Below are 18760 nucleotides of genomic sequence, written 5' to 3' on the forward strand. Positions count from 1 at the left end.
AACAGAGAGGAGAGTATCTGGCTTGCATGATGGGATGTAAATGCATTATTTCCTTGCATGACTGTTTCTGGAAAAGTATTTCTAGTTCAGTGGTTCCCACTCTTTATTCTGAGCAAGGGTAAAACATCTGCTGCAGAAGCCAGCCATCTCTTGTATATCGAGCCACCAAATTCATCTCTCAGATGTTCTAAAATAGTTCCCACTGCTCTTAGGGAGCAAGAATCCAAGAGCTGAACTGTTCTTTAGCTAGGAAGCTTTCAAACCAAACTGTCTGCACTGCTTCTGCCTTCCTCCTTTTATGGTGGTCTGTATCTACCACAGAATTAAGGAGTTCTCATGCTGGGACTCCACTTCAAAGACAAAGGGTTTGGGAAAATTTTTATTCCACCACAAGGGAGAGGATGCAATAGCATGTAAGACAAGCAATGGCAACATATCCAAGCTAGTCAGAGAAACTACTCTGCACTTTTATTAGCATGTTTGGGATGCATTTGAATTCCCTCAGTTTCTCAAACTGCGCTGGAAGTCAGGAATCACATTTTATTGAATGTAAGGAAGCCAAATAAAGTGGGACCACTGTCCCCAGGGGAGGAAGAATAGCTAATATCAGTAGGAGGAGTCTGAAAGACAAGCAGCAGTACATGAACCCGTGGGTGGGAACCACTGTCCTAGCCACTCTCATGAAGGATGATGTGATCTGCGCATGCTTCATACTCTGAGACTGAGCCATGCGCATGCTGTTTTAATGAAGGAGATCGTGTCATGAGAACAAATGTTTCCTAAGTCTTTTTAAAAAGCACTATGAAAACAAAAACCCCAGCAAACCCAGATTTCATCCCTTGGAAATGAGAATAAAGTCCATTTTTTCTCTGATGACAGCTAGTCATTATCTGGAAGGAAGCTTGGGTTTTGTTTTAGTTTTTTAGTTTTTAAATACTGTTGTATTTTTTTGTGTGAAGCTGATGAATTATTTTCTGATTATTCTACTGCTCTGGCTGCCTGGATATGAACACAATTGTCTATATTTATTGCATAAACGTACTGTTATGAATCTGAATGTTACTTTAAGGGTTAATCATGAGGATTCAATTAATGCGGAAGGCTTCAGCTCAGGTAACTTTAGCTTAGACTAAAGACCTGCTTTTTAAGTGACTTCTCATCTAGATCTTTCTGTAGTCAATAACAACAGACAAGTTCCCCCAGCTGTAAAGTCATCCCAGAGTGAAATGGAGATGAATTGCACTCTGTAGGTTGCTAACTTCCCACTGATTATAGAAAGAGGTCTAAAGATTAATCTTGGACAGGACATTTAACTTTTTAAATAGCTTAAGACAGATCAGATGAGGTCTAGCCCCTAAACCTAAGATGCTGGAGCAACAGCCTTGGGACAACAGTTTGTTCCTATACTGACACTTATCAATGGGGAAAGTTGAGAAACTCCCTAGAAAGAGAATTTGGGAATGTTTTTGGTTTATACTATCTACCTTAAACCTCCACCTACCAAAAAAAAAAAAAACCAACCCACAAATCAGTGTGCCTACATGTGCAGTGGAAAACACTGCAAATAAGTAGCCTTTTGTGCTGAATGCAGAGGAATATTTTGATCTGTTTTGATCTATGAGGAGGATAGCAAATCTTGATCACTCCTATTCTTTATAGCTCCATGGCAGAGATTTCTGCATATATTGCCTATATTTCTGTCCTGTATTGAAAAAAAATCTGCAAGATTAATGTTTTGGATACTTTCCATCATCCACTGACCCTTTTCCTGCTGGTCTGATCCCTATAGTTCCTTGCAATGCACTTTATGCCTCTTGTCTTTTGGTAAGGAAGGCAGTTATTACAGGACTTTTAAGGGGCAAACTTTGAGAGATCTGGATATGTATTTTGAAGGACCAAACAAGTTTCTGGAGAGTCGGAGGCCGTATGTAATGACAACTCTATTCTTCTAATATAGCACTAAACTGCTATTTATAAACAATAGGGATCCTCTGTCTCACCTATTTTTCTGTTCTTTGTCTTTCAGGTTCTCTGCCTTAAACATATTCTTCTCTTGAGAACTTCTCTGTAGTGTTACTAAACCACATGTTGTGACATTTAATACATTGCTCGAAGCCAATGTGTAGTATGTGACTACTTCTTGCCTTTGAGGAAATCACCTCATCATCTGACATCATCTGAGCTTCACTGCTAGATTTCTTCCTTCTAGGAGCTTCCTTCTCGTCCTGGAAGGTCTTGAACTAAGATGATCAATCTTGAAATCCTGAAGAATAGGTGGACTATAGTCTCCCCTTTCATTTGAGATTCATCTATCGTTGGTGACCTGTTAATCCCCCCCACCAGGAAAAACTGATCTCCACAACAAGCCTGTGGTACATACAATTATTTCAGACGCAGGGAAAAGTGTCTTCATTTTATTATCACTGAATAGATCTACTCATGCTAAAACTGCTTCAGTTTCTTCCTTCTTGTAGCTTATTTCACAGTCTCCTTCAGTATACAAAGATCACCACGATGCCAAGCATGCTTAATTGCTCTGTCTGTTTTTCTTCACATTGAAGACCTCACAAGCTCACTCCCTCTAACATCTTCATGCCCATCAGTTTATATTGCCTGGCTGACTCATTGTTATCACTCAGCTAGATGTTTGGTGCCTTTCTTTGCATTAAAATCTTTTTTGGTGATGTGCCATGATTCTAGACTCTTCTTGACCATCCTTGTTGAAATTAATTCTTCCTTCAAACTTTGGTTTTATTACTATTGAGACATGAGAATTTCTTTTTCCCTACTTTACCCCCCAAAAAACACACACAACTCATTCAGTTGACTTTTACTTCCTTACCTTTATTTTTCATGCCCTTTCAAAACTTGCTCATCAGCCGTCGTTTTCTCCCATATATATTTTTCCTATATATGGTAGCTGAGTGCTTGAAGAATCCAGATTTCACAGAAATGCCATGGAGTTAAGACATCTGTCTTGTGAAGCACTACTGCTCTCAAACGTGGCCTCTGAAAGAATAGAAGAGTGATAGTGATGCAGAAAAGAGGTCACAGGATTCTCCCTATCTTAGTAGAACACAAACCACTTGTTGGGACCCCGCATTCACCATTAGTTTAACCTTTAGAGCACCTTGGTGGATCAATCAGATAAAGATTCTAACCAAAAAGCAAGCACTATGGAAACCACTTTTTAAACAACTGCTTAAGACCGAACATGAGACTGCCCTACACATTCTGTGATGACTAATTTGCCACAGATGTCAACAAGTAACATCTCATATTTTTCTACAAAGAAGGAAGTAATCCCTGATTTTTGCTCTATACATTTGTCTGTACTTTGTTTGTCTTTCCCCCATGCCATGAATTCCTCAGGAAATTACATTAGGGCAAAGTCTGGGTAATATTAATACCATTCACTTAGAATGTTCTAATTCTTCACTCAAATCCATACTTTATCTTTTCACATCATTGACTTCAGTCTTGGCAATGCTGATATAGCAGGACTAGCTATGTGTCTCCATACTCACACAAGTCCTTTTTAGTTACCACTTCCATACTTGCACACACATATGCACTTCAGACACACAATGACAGGGCAAGTATCTGAATTTACTAGGCTGCAGAAATTGCATTCACAAGTATTGTCATGTTGTCAGCAAGAAAATTCAGAAGGCCTGAAAAAACATCCTGCACAAAGGTTTAGCGCTTCCATCTTTTGTGACGGGTCAAAGATATATTAATCAGAAACAGATAGTAGAGATGAAGGCCCCAGTAATTCATATTAAAAAAAAAACACACACAAAAACCTGCAACAGCCATGATGTTCAATGCTCAGATCACATAGGAATTTTGTATGCTGTAAACTGCAGTATTCCTACTAGAGTCAGCACTCTTATGAAAGCTGCAAAGTCATCATATGTGTCTAAATCCATCTCGTCTATATCATTTTAAGAGGAATGTCCTAAGAACTTCCATTGTGGAGGGATATTACCACAGACAGAGCTTGGAGATAGAAATAGGTCCTTCTTTCAAAGAGGTGCACCAATGACACCAGAGATGCTAGAAAATTAATCCATCTGACCAAGATAACTCCTGAAATAAAGAATAAGTACTTCTGTGAGTGAGACCCTTCACTTGCAAGGTCTGCACACAAGTGTCCATTTTTGTGCTCTATGTCCTTGCACAGTGGACCCTCCCCACGCTTGCCTCTCCTGCCAGCAAGTTTAGTGGCTTCAGCTGAGCATACTGCACAGATACCTCTCTGCATACCTATGAAATCTTTCTTCTGGTCACCACTGCTGTTCGTCCTTCAGCTCTGCTCCCATCTGTGGCTCTCAGAAACCTGATAGCTGCAGTGGCTTCTTCTCTGCCCCCACTCAACCTGCCTGCCCTTCTCTCCTGCACCTAAGTGCCTCTTGACCACGCATGCACAATTCACCTCTCCCCAAAGCTGTCCCACACTGCAACATCCAGGAATGGGTTAAAAGGCAGGCTGTCTTCCTATGGCTTAACCCCACATTTTTTTTAACAAATGTGCAATTGATAAATATTTAAGTAGCAAAGTGAACAAGCAAATCAAATAATTATACCATCTTTCACCTATGAAGTGTTCAGAGCATATTTAAGCTGATACACTCACTAGCAAATTCCTTTTATGTTGCTCTTTTCAGTGGTATTAGTAATTGCATTTAAGACCGTTACAGTCATCAGGCTGTCAGAAGGGTTACTGATGCTGGTAAGATGGCAAGTAGATGCAATTCTAGCTTTATGTTGTCACTGAAAGAAAAATGTCTTTGGTCAGTAAATCTGTAAGAGGACAGTGCAAGGAATCATCAGAGGAACAAAATATGTCACTTTACTACAATTCGTATAGGTCACCTCGATTTCTAGTATAGTGAGAGATGACAGAAAGTGAATGGTGGAGAGAACCGGGTAGCCTGCCCTTTTTTGATCATTTATTTGGTTCACAGCACATCTGACTTTCTTTTAGTCCTGGCTATGCACATGAGTTATTCATTTAATAGCCTGCCACAGACCCAGTAGTTAAAGAAAGCACTGAACAGAAAAGGCCAAGCATCCTTATCGTTAGACAATATAACTGCCTAAGTAGTGGTGTTTCTCTTCCTAATAATAAATCTAATGCTTCAGACATGCTACTGGAGCTGGAGCACTGTGATACATTACATAGAGAGGATAGCAAGACCCTCTGGTAACATTTTCAACATTGATACAAAAAATGCTCATAAAAAGCAGTTAATTAGCTGTGGAGCTTAGCTGTTGCTTACAAAGACATTGATGTATTATGGTAGCCCCAGCAGTGTCCTTGTGTACAAAACATTTATTTAGCTCATTATATACTTAAAGCATCATGAAAACAAGTTAAAAGTGTACAAAGGAGGAAAATGATTACTTTTGCTTATTTTGTAGCCAAAAACTGGGTCTCTTGGATCGGGTTCGTGGTACCAATACTAAAGGAAAGCTATTTACCCCTCTGAATGTAGATGCCATTGAAGAAAGTCCTTCAAAAGAGCCTAAGAACGTTGTCTTGAATAATAAGGAGCGTTTTCGCACTGCATTCCGAATGAAAGCGTACGCTTTTTGGCAAAGCTCAGAAGGTAGCCCATCTGTGTTGATTTCTTTCTATCCATCCCCTATTTTCCCCATTTTACTTTGTTCCTCTGCATCTTCTGTTAAAGGTTTGTGACTTTCTGGGCCAAGCATGGCCGGTCCCTGGTTTTATGTGGCACATTTGGGGAAGCTCCAGGAAATTAACGCTGGAGTCCAGGCAACACAGTGCTTGAAATAAGACAATGGCCCTCCATAAAAAAAGCAATTGCTATGGGATAAAGGCAGTGGTGGAATCAACCTATTTGACCTGGAAGAAGAGGGCCCACTGGGCAGTGAACCTATATCCCCATAAAAGCACATGCCATCATGGCTCGGTTTATCTGCAGGGATGCTATGCTAAGGTAGCTCTCTCCTAGACTGCATCCGGCCCTGCACTAACCTGTGTCCAGGCATTTCAAATATATCCTCATTGCAATCTCTTAAAACCTTGTTTTATAGAGTCAACTGTTGCTTCCCTCCCACTCTCCGTAAGCCTGCTGCCCCTCAGCAGATTTCCATTGGGTGTCCATGCAACATTATAGGGCATTTTTCCTCTCAGCTTCCCTGAGCACACATTTTCCTCTTCTTCTAAATGGTCTCTAAATAACAGTTTTTCCCTTATTGTGCCAGCTGCCACCAGTGCATGCTGGGCAGACTACCATGCATGTAGTCTGAGTGTCCACACCGGGAACTTGATTATCCTCTTCCACAAAGCTGCATGAGCTCTAAGTAGTGCAAGCGGGAGGAGAACTTGGCCTGTAGCTTCTACACCTGTTTTAGCCTTACGTAAAATAATTTTGGCAGAGATTTATCATTGTAAAAGCTCCTAAAAGTGGGAACTTCTAAATCCACTGGAAAGGAAGAAAAGTTCCCAAATTTCAGAAATACTGGAATCTGAGAGGAGATCCCTCAAATAATGCATCTTACAGCTGTCCCAGCAGAATTATGAAATCCCTTTCAAGAGCTGACCAGAGAGAGAGGAACCTGCAAGAGATGTTCCTTTACTAAATTACACTTACATTATGTAGTGCTTTAGTTAGCCAGACCTCCCTCTAAGCACTGTGTGGTCAGATGTTTACACAGCCTTTTTTGACCTGCTTTGTAGATGCAGGAACAGGGGAACCCATGGCAGAAGAGAGAGGCGACAGTAGTGACTTCCTTATGGAAGATATGATCCCCACATTCAAGACAGCGATCCGAGCTGTCAGGTAAATGTCTCTGATGGTCCTCAATGCTTTGCTTTGACTTTGAAAGTTTATGCTTCAGGAAATCACATTATTATGTTGCTACATATTGATTCCTTGTTGCTGTTATTACTTTTTTAAAATGCAATAATAATTCTAGATATATTGAAAAGCACAAGACAGACCTCTTTAAAGTCCTCTTTGAAAATATGCAGAAAGGAAAATGTTTTTCAGTAACATTGACCATGCCATTTTTGCAAGATACTCCATAAATGTATTATAAAGTAATAATGTATACAATTCCTCATTAAAATATGCTATAAATGTAGTATCTTGCTCGATTTAGTGACTATAGTATTTATGTAAAACTGGAATTTTTGCTTAACGATAAACTCTGAGCCAACTCAACTCTTTTTTATTCACAATTGTATGAGTGTGCAATATACTTTTCAGCTGTCATATTTTAATAGATGATGAGGTCTCCATTTCAGCAGTCTTCAGTTTGTGACATGTCACCTCTATTTTCATATCACGAGAGATATTCCCTAGGGTTAGAAAACTCCTAGTAAGGCTTGATAATTTGTTTAGCACATCAAGCACATAGAATTCATTCACTGATGGTCTGTTACTCCTCCACTCAGTATTTTTTACTCTCTTCCCTTGAAAAATGTCCCCATAGGGAAATACTCTACTTTCATTGCAATTGCTTTCTATTCCAGAAGTTAATTTTGGGCTAGGGAGTTACTACCTTCCGGGGGCTTCCACAGGCTTTGCTCATGTTACCCATGACTGCTTCCCTCCCACTGGTGGTTTCTTCATCCCTACTTCCTCCACAGTTTTCCCTTTCTTTCCCTGATACCTACTTGCTTTCAAAGACAGACTGTACATCTGTCCTGTTTTCCAGCCCCACCTCCATGAAACATGCTGTTATTACTTTTGCAAAACTTCCTTTCCCACATCCTGTGCATATCTAATTGATTTGTACAATTTCCCTTTAAACTCAATCATGAGCCAGGCTTTTTTTTTTTTCTTGTATAGTTTACCCAGACCCTGAATGTTAATGGGAAGTAATTCTTTCAGAAAAAACCTTTAATGGGTTTTCAGTGTCATGATCAAGGCGATTTTAAATTGAAATTGCTAACAGTGTGATTCCTATTTTTCTTTTTTTTTTTTTTAAAGTATAATTTTGCTGTTATCATATATGGCTTGGTTATAATAGGCATAGGTATAATTTTGAAATCTTGGAAGATTTATAAGCAACAGAGTTAAAGAGTCGAAAGCCCTTAAAAAGTCATAGTAGAATTATCTTTGCTAAATGAAAGTTTATACAGATTTTAAAAAGATAAAAAAAAAACACCAATCTTGAGTAAAAAACAGGTCAGAATCTTAACAGACAACAGCAATTTCCCTATTCAGACCAATAAGAACATAGAGACTCTACTGAGAAAGCAAACCCTTGGATCCCAAGCCTAAGACAGATTAAAGAAATAATATGCTTTTCATTCTTTATATATGTTTCTTGTCTATTTGTTTAATTTACCAAGATATAACAGTGTAAACTAATGTATAAAAAAAGAATGCCAAACAGTTTTCAAATGCTCTGGCCAGCACTGATCCTTATTATAAGAATTGTTATTAATTATTAGGACATTTTATAATAATAGTAATAATAACAGCAATTATATTATTATATGTTATTAGAACAATAACAATAATGTTATACTGCTGTTTTTTCAAGGACACTTCAGGTAGTTCTAACACTTTTTCTTTTCTCCACAACTTGAACTACTGCTGACTTCTTAACTTCCACATTTCTATCTAATTAACATTTCCTATCCGAAACTTTCCCAGGTGCAAAATGAAAACCAAGCTGAAAATTATTCAGCATTATAGATACAATAAATTAGCTTTATAATAGGCTGAAGCATAAAAAAAGCAGCTTCAGCTTCACAGCTTCAAAATCTCCTGTGACTTGTGTTGTTCAAAATCAAATTCCACAGATGATCTTGTAGCTTTGAACCATTTCTAGTTATGATAATAACACTGAAAAAGACATTTTGTATGTATAATTTGTTTTAGCCTATTAATTATGAAAAGCCAACTATTATATATTTACAAAAGTGGTATGATATTAGAGATTGTCTGCTAATGTTTTATTGCCTTGTTTTGAAATAACATGCTCAATTTCCAAACATCCAGAGTATTTGTCAATTATTTGATAAACCTGCAAATTATCATTATGGAATTTATATAAGAAGTTAGTAATTTTTGTGTTTATTATGCAGAATACTACAGTTTCGTCTCTATAAAAAAAAATTCAAGGAGACTTTGAGGCCTTATGATGTAAAGGATGTGATAGAGCAATACTCAGCAGGGCATCTTGATATGCTTTCCAGAATAAAATATCTTCAGGCAAGGTAAGAATCCTCTGGTAAATGGGGAAAATGTATAGCTGTGCTGGCAAAATAAAAGCATAGTTGGCCTATTTGCGTACAAGGCCACCCAGAAGCTATGTCTTTGCATAGCGTAGCTGGTCCATAAGAAAGCCTTTTCTCCAAAGAATAAAAGCAAGTGAGCAGCTAGCAGGGGTAACTGCAGCAGAAGAGACCACTGGCTCATATTTAGAACAAGGAAATTAGAGTAAAAAATCCCGTGAATTTTCTTGACCATTGCCTTATTTGATTAGGGTCAAGTTTCTCCCTTTCTCTCCTTTTTATAGATGATAAATAAATGCAATAGTTATTCTACATGAGCTTTTGTTTGGGCTGGATTCTCTGCTGACCTGTGCCTGGTGAAACATCTCATACGAGTGCAAAAATACATCAGCACAGAAGGTTTTACATCCCCTTCACTCAGGTGTAAATTGACCTGTATGAAAAAAATTGGAATTTCAGGCCTTGGTGACTCTTCAGGTGCAATCTCCTCCCACAGTTGTTCCCTCCCACGAGTGGTTCATCCCGATGTGCTTTTGACGCACGTCTACAAAAATTTGTGCTGCTTGCATCCTGAACCATGGGTGCAGGTCACAGCTTGAGCTAGTAAGCTTGTCTGGGTTTGGGTGCACGTGTATATATATGCATGTAGCTGTATTAGCTCAGTCTCAGCACAGCACGGTCCACATTCCCTGAGCCCTCCCAGTCACTCTGAATAGTAAAATGCCACGCAGACATAACCTTGATTTCTCTCAGGAATGGGCTGAGCGAGTGAAAATCTTGCTGCACATTTGGACCTTATCTAGACTTACTTGACTTTGTAAGGCTGCTCTGGTCCTTCTGTTGAACTTCATAATTTCTTATTTCAGAGTGCTTTTCCATGTACTGGGCTATCTCATTTTCAAGTATGTGACATGTCTGGTTCCCACCTCACTATTACTGCTCTAGAAAAGCTGCTGTCTTTAACTATATACCACAAAACATCATTGTTACTTTATAAAATGAGCTCTGCATCACAGGAGATTAAGTTTCAATGCAGTAATATCTTTTGGAACTCAGGAAGTTGAGGAGGGTTCATGATGAGAGAAATTTATGGTTGGGTCTCTACGCCTTACACTGGAGATCCTTAGAATCATAGAATCATAGAATCATTAAGGTTGGAAAAGACCTCTAAGATCATCGAGTCCAACCATCAACTCAACACCACCATGCCACTACACCATGTCCCTAAGCGCCTTATCTACACGTCTTTTAAATACCTCCAGGGATGGTGACTCCACCACTTCCCTGGGCAGCCTGTTCCAAGGCCTGACCACTCTTTCAGTAAAGAAATTTCTCCTAATGTCCAGCCTAAACCTCCCTTGGCGCAACTTGAGGCCATTTCCTCTCGTCCTATCACTTGTTACTTGGGAGAAGAGACCAACCCCCACCTCGCTACAACCTCCTTTCAGGTAGTTGTAGAGCGCGATGAGGTCTCCCCTCAGCCTCCTCTTCTCCAGGCTAAACAACCCCAGTTCCCTCAGCCGCTCCTCATCAGACTTGTGCTCCAGGCCCTTCACCAGCTTCGTTGCCCTTCTCTGGACACGCTCCAGCACCTCCATGTCCTTCTTGTAGTGAGGGGCCCAAAACTGAACACAGGATTCGAGGTGCGGCCTCACCAGTGCCGAGTACAGGGGCACGATCACCTCCCTGCTCCTGCTGGCCACACTAGTTCTGATACAGGCCAGGATGCCGTTGGCCTTCTTGGCCACCTGAGCACACTGCCGGCTCATGTTCAGCCGGCTGTCAATCAGCACCCCCAGGTCCTTTTCCTCTGGGCAGCTTTCCAGCCACTCTTCCCCAAGCCTGTAGCGTTGCCTGGGGTTGTTGTGGCCGAAGTGCAGGACCCGGCACTTGGCCTTGTTGAACCTCATACAGTTGGCCTCGGCCCATCGATCCAGCCTGTCCAGGTCCCTCTGCAGAGCCTTCCTACCCTCGAGCAGATCAACACTCCCGCCCAGCTTGGTGTCGTCTGCAAACTGACTGAGGGAGCACTCGATCCCCTCATCCAGATCATTGATAAAGATATTGAACAGGACCGGCCCCAGTACTGAGCCCTGGGGAACACCGCTCGTGACCGGCCGCCAACTGGATTTAACTCTGTTGACCACAACTCTCTGGGCTCGACCGTCCAGCCAGTTTTTTACCCAGCGAAGAGTGCACCTGTCTAGGCCGTGAGCCGCCAGCTTCTCTAGGAGAATGCTGTGGGAGACAGTGTCAAAGGCCTTACTGAAGTCCAGGTAGACCACATCCACAGCCTTTCCCTCATCCACGAGGCGGGTCACCTGCTCATAGAAGGAGATCAGGTTGGTCAAGCAGGACCTGCCTTCCATGAACCCGTGCTGGCTGGGCCTGATTTCCTGGTTGTCCTGGACATGGCTCGTGAGCACCCTCAAAACGAACCGCTCCGTGATCTTCCCCAGCACCGAGGTCAGGCTGACCGGTCTGTAGTTCCCCGGATCCTCCTTCCGGCCCTTCTTGTAGATGGGCGTCACATTGGCGAGCCTCCAGTCGTCCGGGACCTCCCCAGTTAACCAGGACTGCTGATAAATGATGGAGAGCGGCTTGGCAAGCTCCTCCGCCAGCTCACTCCGCTCAGTACCCTCGGGTGGATCCCATCCGGCCCCATAGACTTGTGAGCGTCCAGGTGGCATAGCAGGTCGTTAACTTCTTCCTCTTGAATTATGAGGGGTTTATGCTGCTCGCCGTCCCTGTCTTCCAGCTCAGGGGGCTGAGTGGCCTGAGGATAACTGCTCTGACTATTAAAGACTGAGGCAAAGAAGGCGTTGAGTACCTCAGCCTTTTCCTCGTCCTTGGTGGCAACATTCCCCCCCGTATCCAATAGAGGATGGAGATTCTCCTTGGCTCTCCTTTTGTCATTAATATACTTGTAAAAGCATTTTTTGTTGTCTCTCACGACAGTGGCCAGGTTGAGTTCTAGCTGGGCTTTTGCCTTTCTAATTTCCTCTCTGCACGACCTAACGAGATCCCTGTGCTCTTCCTGAGTTGCCTGCCCCTTCTTCCAAAGGTGGTAAACTCTCCTTTTTTTCCTGAGTCCCAGCCAGAGCTCCCCGTTCAACCAGGCCGGTCGTCTTCCCTGCCCGTTCTTCTTGCGGCACATGGGGACAGCCCGCTCCTGCGCCTTTAAGACTTCCTTCTTGAAGAACGTCCAGCCTTCCTGGACCCCTTTGCCCTTCAGGACTGTCTCCCAAGGGACCCTCTCGACCAGTGTCCTGAGCAGGCCAAAGTCCGCCCTCCGGAAGTCCATGGTAGCGGTTTTGCCCCCCTCTTTACTTCACCAAGTATCGAGAATTCTACCATTTCATGGTCGCTAAGCCCAAGCCGGCCTCCGACCACCACATCTCCCACCAGTCCTTCTCTGTTTGTGAACAGCAGGTCAAGCGAGGCATCTCCCCTGGTGGGCTCGCTTACCAGCTGTGTCAGGAAGTTATCTTCCACACACTCCAGGAACCTCCTCGACTGTTTCCTCTCTGCTGTGTTGTATTTCCAGCAGACATCCGGAAAGTTGAAGTCCCCCACGAGAACAAGGGCTAGCGACTGGGAGACTTCTGCGAGCGTCTTGTAGAATATTTCGTCTGCCTCATCATCCTGGCTAGGTGGTCTGTAACAGACTCCCAGCAGGATATCTGCCTTGTTGGCCTTCCCCCTCATCCTTACCCACAAGCACTCGACCTCATCATCACTACCATTGAGCTCTAGACAGTCGAAGCACTCCCTGACATACAGGGCTACTCCACCGCCTCTCCTTCCTCGCCTGTCCCTTCTGAAGAGCTTATAGCCATCCATTGCAGCACTCCAATCGTGAGACTCATCCCACCATGTTTCCGTGATGGCGGAGCCCACACCGCGATCCTTTACCTCAGACTGAGGTGTTGTGTGATTTTGGACAGCAGAGCACCTCTCAGATACTTGCTTGAGTACTAGCAGCAGTAAAAGTGCCTGACATGATTAGGGCCATCTCATGCAGTGGTTATGGCAGGTGAGTCAGGGCGGGAATCACAGCACAGCCTCAGCTCTGCGATGTTCAGCTCTGCGATGACATGCCCCAGTATAAAGAATCACCAGTAGTGGAAGAACCACAAAATTTCAACAGCCGTTTTGCACGTGTAGAGGGAAGAGCTTTTTAGAGGTCTTTGAAGAAAAAGCATAATCCTGGCAAGCTATGTGAGATTCCTGTTATAGTTAACAGGGAGCTAGTCAACATAATTAATGGCCTTTATGGCACAATTAATCCCTGCTTAAACCAGGTGCCTTCATTTGATCAGCTGAATCTCCCTTACACTCCCCCGAATTTTCTTCACTGTGTTGACTAGGTCTCCACTGATTGTAATGGGACAAAACCAGGGAGGTGAGTACTACTCACTGTGTTTATGAATAGCGAGATGCCATAGGAGTTTGATGAGATGTTGACTGATGGCCCAGCAATGCTTGGGTGCCTACCAAATATCTAGCTAGCTTTGTGAGGTTTGCCTTGAACTTTTTTAAGTTCCATTTTCAAAACTCCATGGGGCACCTTGAAGCCATGCAATGTACCTGCATGGATTGTCTGATAATACAGATAACTGCTCTGCGGACTAGCACTGACTGATATCTGGTCAGTTTGGTGTGTGGGCTGAATGAACAGAGGCTTGCTTGCACCTGAGCAGTTGGATATGCCAAATGAAAGAATATATTGATGTAGTAAAATAGTGTAATTAAATATGCTGGAGCCTCCCAAACAATCCTTTTGGTTTTGTTCCAAATAAAAAGTCAAGTAGGATTCCTTGTAAAACATCATTTATAGTTATGTTTTTCAAACCAAAAGAATAATTAGCAAAGACAAAAAAAATTACTGATGATTAGGCACAATAACTGCTAGAAAGTCATTGGTTTATTAAGAGTATCAGGAATTGCCACCTTTCACCAAATTCTGATTTTCACTATCCAGCACAAAACCTGATGGGTCTCTCCTGACATTTTTAGGAGCAGCTGTTATTGGAGCTTTTTTGACAATCACACTATTTAGTTCCTTTGAAGGAAATGAAGTCATGTGTTTCAAATGTCAAAGTTTGGAAACAGGGAGCTAGATAATTAATTAGTTACCATGAAATTACCAGGTAATTACAATTCAATGTATTGATTGTTGACCCAGAACAGAACAAGCATGTCATGACCATCAATACATTACCAAACCAAAACGTGCTTCCTTTTTGAATCTTTGGTACTGTTTGCTGCAGAAGTGCATAGCATTTTCTATCATGTGTTAGCATTTAGAGATGGACTTATGCAGTTGCACTTTTCTTTTTTTCAGAGTAGATATGATTTTTACACCTGGACCTCCATCTACTCCCAAGCATAAGAAATCCCAAAAGGGAGGAGCTTTTTCTTACCCTTCACAACAGTCTCCCAGGTGAATTTTTTATGCCTCATATTTTGCACAGACCAAAACAGAAATAAAAAGTTAATTCATACCAATAAGCATGCCCTTCGTTCATCCAGCCAGTACACTGTTATAGGAATGATACTGAGAGGATATGTTGCTACAAGATACATATGTGTAAATGTTGAGCCAGAAAGACACTAGTTTCCCTAAGAACAATGTATGATGGAAATCTGAACTTAATGGCTTCATAATTGTCTAGCTCAGCTCCTCCACGGTTTGGAAATGTGATTTTATATGAAATACATACATTTGGTTGCTGATGTGCTGAATTTCTAACATTCAACTAGTAAACCTGGCTAAAAACTCAATAAAAATCACCAATAGTTTCAAGGTAAACCACTTATTTTCCTGAAGTGAAAAAAAATTCATTATAGCCCCCACCAAATGGCAAGCACAGAGTTTTAATGATGCTGCTTTTAAACCAATGATTGATGAGAATTACTGAAAATAAATTGCAATACCAGGTTTCTGGTGAAAGTTACAGCATGTTATTGTATTGCTGCATTCCTGGTAGCAAGAATTCGGTAATAAATGACATTTCTTCTGTTATTTACAACTATCAATCTGTCAATAAATACCCATGAAGAACCACACAAGGCCATCAACAATCTGTACCCAAAGCTGTTACGGTTGCTCAGAACAAAAGTAATCTTACAAAAAATAAATTAACTTGGCTCTATCTGGTTTATCCCGCCCAGTGAAAAATCTAAAAACATGTAAATGTGAAGACAGAGACCTACATATATGGAAGAGGCAATAATCATTTGGGAAACAAAACAGATTGCAAAATTTGAATGAACCCATATCATCAGTAACCCAATGTGCAAAATCTGACATGTTTTAGTTATAGTTTCTCTCTAGTAAGATATATTTACAGCTATATTTTGAATTTTGTCAGAAAGAGAAGAACTGGACCTGTTAAAACAAAAGTTTTAGGGTATATTTATTCTAAGTCACGTTAAAGAACAAGTGCTTAGAAATTGTTTTTCTAGACTTTGACATAGATTATGGAAAGATATAGATTCCTTTGAGGTTTGTTTGGAACTCTTTAGATAAAGATTTAACTTGATAATGACCATCCCAGAGCCCATGAAGCTATAAATCAAAGTTCTTCCTCCTAAAGTTAGTCCATCTGATGGATGGGCAGTAGGAAATTACATAGAATAAAATTTATTCTGGAATCTACTTTAAATCCGAAGGCGAGGCTGTCTCTTTACAGCATTTCCAGTCTCTGCCACTTACTATTTGGTTTAATGAAATTGAGGAAAAAAAAACCCACTCAGCCTTGAAACTCAGATTCAGTCTTCAAAGACACTAATTAGAAAGAATTAGATTTAAAAACACATGTCCATCTGTAGACCCACTATCTAGACTATCTCAAAATTTTTCGCAAACCTGAAATTATTCCAAGTCTGAGATTAACTTCACTTTCATTTTGAAATTTGTGTTTGCTTTTGTTTTTTCATAATCTTTATCTTAATTTTGAACCAAAATAATTTTAAATTAAAAATCAGGAATGCATTTTTTAGAAATGCCTTGAAATCACATAGAATAGACTTTTGCTCCTGTTTGTATGACAAATAACTAAATTCAATTTTTTTTATTAAATGGGGCTCCAAGGAGCTATATGAATATACCACCAAGATAGTACTTCTGTTTTCTGATATAAATTACTTACTGTGATGCAAAGAAAAACTGAACACTAATGGAGTTATTAATTCTTTATAGAAATGATCCATATGTAGCCAAAGCATCTACAGCAGATACTGAAGACCAAAGTATGATGGGCAAATTTGTTAAAGTTGAACGACAGGTATGTAATTTCATGACAATAATGGAGGCTGAGGCGCTTGTACAGAAATGATGAAGCTGACATAAATTCTGTATGAGTCTTTGTCTGACCCAGGCAGATTTGTACTGTTGGTGATCAAGACTCACACAGATCTTGTACTAATGATCACAAAACTATGTCGATAGTTTTTCATGAAATAATTTAATTAACTGGGAAGTGTGCATTTTGAAACCTGTTGAATTAATGTCGTCATATATGGCAGCAAGACCCTAACCATGATGTTTAGGTGGGACTTTTTCACTCCCTTAATTTCCATACTCATCATGTCTGGTGTTTTGCTGTGAGCACCACCTTCTTTTGTGGGGTCTGGGGTCGCCTCGCCTCACGAAGGCGACAAGGCGACCGTCTGGCACTCAAAAGGACTGCCTCCACAGGTATATTTGGGCCCTCTTTGTGCATCCTAACCTATTGCTTAGCAAGTCAAGACACTCTCATTTTTAAATACTTAACTAAGTAACATGGAGGCTAGTGGCATAGGTTCACATCAGTTCCTTTCATGGAATGTAAAGGTTCAAGCACAAAGTACTATCAAAAGAGAAGGGAAATTAGTCCTGATATTTAACCCTGATGTTGTGGGACTATTAAAAGTCAGAGAATAGGTCTGTGTAAGGTAATTCCATCTGTTGTATTTTGGTAATGGCTATTTACTCTATGGTATCAAGACTTTGGTCATAACGTTGTAGACTGCTGTTGGATGCTGGACTGCCAAATATCCAGCAGGACTAAGAATTTTTTTGGCACAGTTCATAGCGACTGGTCTTCTTAATCTGAGGCAGTTAGAGGATAAGCTGACATCCACTGCAGTCCAACTTCCAAGGGAAAGTCATGAATATCCTATAATTACCTTCATGACCAATAAAGATGGCAGCACACCATTGCTGGGGGCAATGCACTTGTGGAAGCATTGACTCTTTCATTGGACAACTGACTTGAGACAATATCATAACATTGGTATTTTTCAGGTTAATGACATGGGGAAGAAACTGGATTTTCTTGTTGATATGCATATGCATCATATGGAACAGCTGCAAATACAAGTCGCTGAGATAAGTCCATTGAAAGAAACTGCTTCTCCTGCAAAGGAGAAGAGAGAAGAAAACAAATATTCTGAATTAAAAACAATAATATATAAATACACTGAGCAGTGTGCTCACGAAACTCCTTACAACTTCCAGCAGGTTCCAGTCAACAAAGTCAGTCCTTATGGTTTCTCAGCACATGGTCATATGACTCATTCACAACCTTTATCAATAGGTGGGCAAAACTCTGGCAAACTGCAAGCCACACCTTCCTCTACGTCATATGCAGAGAGGCCAACAGTTTTGCCTATATTTACATTAATAGACTCCCAGGTTAGCTACCATTCTCAAGGAGACCTACAAAGCCCTTACTCAGATAAGGTGTCTCCAAGGCAGAGAAGGAGCTTAACAAGAGACAGCGATACTCCATTATCCCTTCTCTCCGTCAACCATGAGGAACTTGAGCGCTCCCCAAGTGGCTTCAGTATCTCCCAAGACAGAGACGACTTCCCGTTTGGCCCCAATGGGGGATCGGCGTGGATGAGAGAGAAACGGTACCTAGCAGAGGGGGAAACGGACACAGACACCGACCCTTTTACACCAAGTGGCTCCATGCCTTTGTCTTCTACAGGAGATGGGATTTCAGATTCAATATGGACCCCTTCAAATAAGCCAGTTTAAAAGCGCGTGTGGGGGCAGTCACTGGTTGACTTCTCCATGTAATGTAAGCATACTTTGTATATCTCACCTACTCTACACCCAAAGCTTACTAGTCCAAAACACCAATGGCTGCATAAGATGCATGTGATGTTAGTGGTAGTCATTCTGCACCATTTCATACAATTTACTAATGCAGTTTTTTTCATGCTACCAAAACTAAGGAGCTTAGTTTTGAGCATGGTTTGCATGACTTTACCCTATATAAATGGTACAGCTGATTTCTTCTATGATACATATCTATCTGATACTCTTCAATACAACAATGGTGAATTGATAACAGGCAAGATATGGTGGTCCTTGCTACATTTTGTAAACAGAGCAGCAAAGTAAAAATAGTTTCAGGAGCAATATCCCTTTGTGGAAACATAATGTCTGAACCCATTTTCCTGTATAAGTAAATCAATCTCTAACCAACCTAGCCAAGAACATCTAATATTCAAAGCAGGGAAAAAGCTGAGTCAAAG

At 41.1% G+C, this 18760-nt stretch overlaps 1 protein-coding gene across 1 annotated transcript in view; it reads left to right on the forward strand.

Moving 5' to 3' along the window:
• The window catches only part of KCNQ3 (potassium voltage-gated channel subfamily Q member 3), a 204827-nt gene extending 186570 nt beyond the window's left edge, over window positions 1-18257 (forward strand). The window contains exons 10-15 of the mRNA XM_075144557.1: window positions 5428-5615; window positions 6713-6815; window positions 9077-9208; window positions 14574-14672; window positions 16434-16518; window positions 17520-18257. Coding sequence (XP_075000658.1) covers window positions 5428-5615; window positions 6713-6815; window positions 9077-9208; window positions 14574-14672; window positions 16434-16518; window positions 17520-18257 — 1345 coding nt within the window. The remainder of the gene's footprint in view (window positions 1-5427; window positions 5616-6712; window positions 6816-9076; window positions 9209-14573; window positions 14673-16433; window positions 16519-17519) is intronic.
• Window positions 18258-18760: the final 503 nt, after the last annotated feature.

This window comes from Calonectris borealis, chromosome 2 (assembly GCF_964195595.1).
Source record: "Calonectris borealis chromosome 2, bCalBor7.hap1.2, whole genome shotgun sequence".
Lineage (NCBI taxonomy): Eukaryota > Metazoa > Chordata > Aves > Procellariiformes > Procellariidae > Calonectris > Calonectris borealis.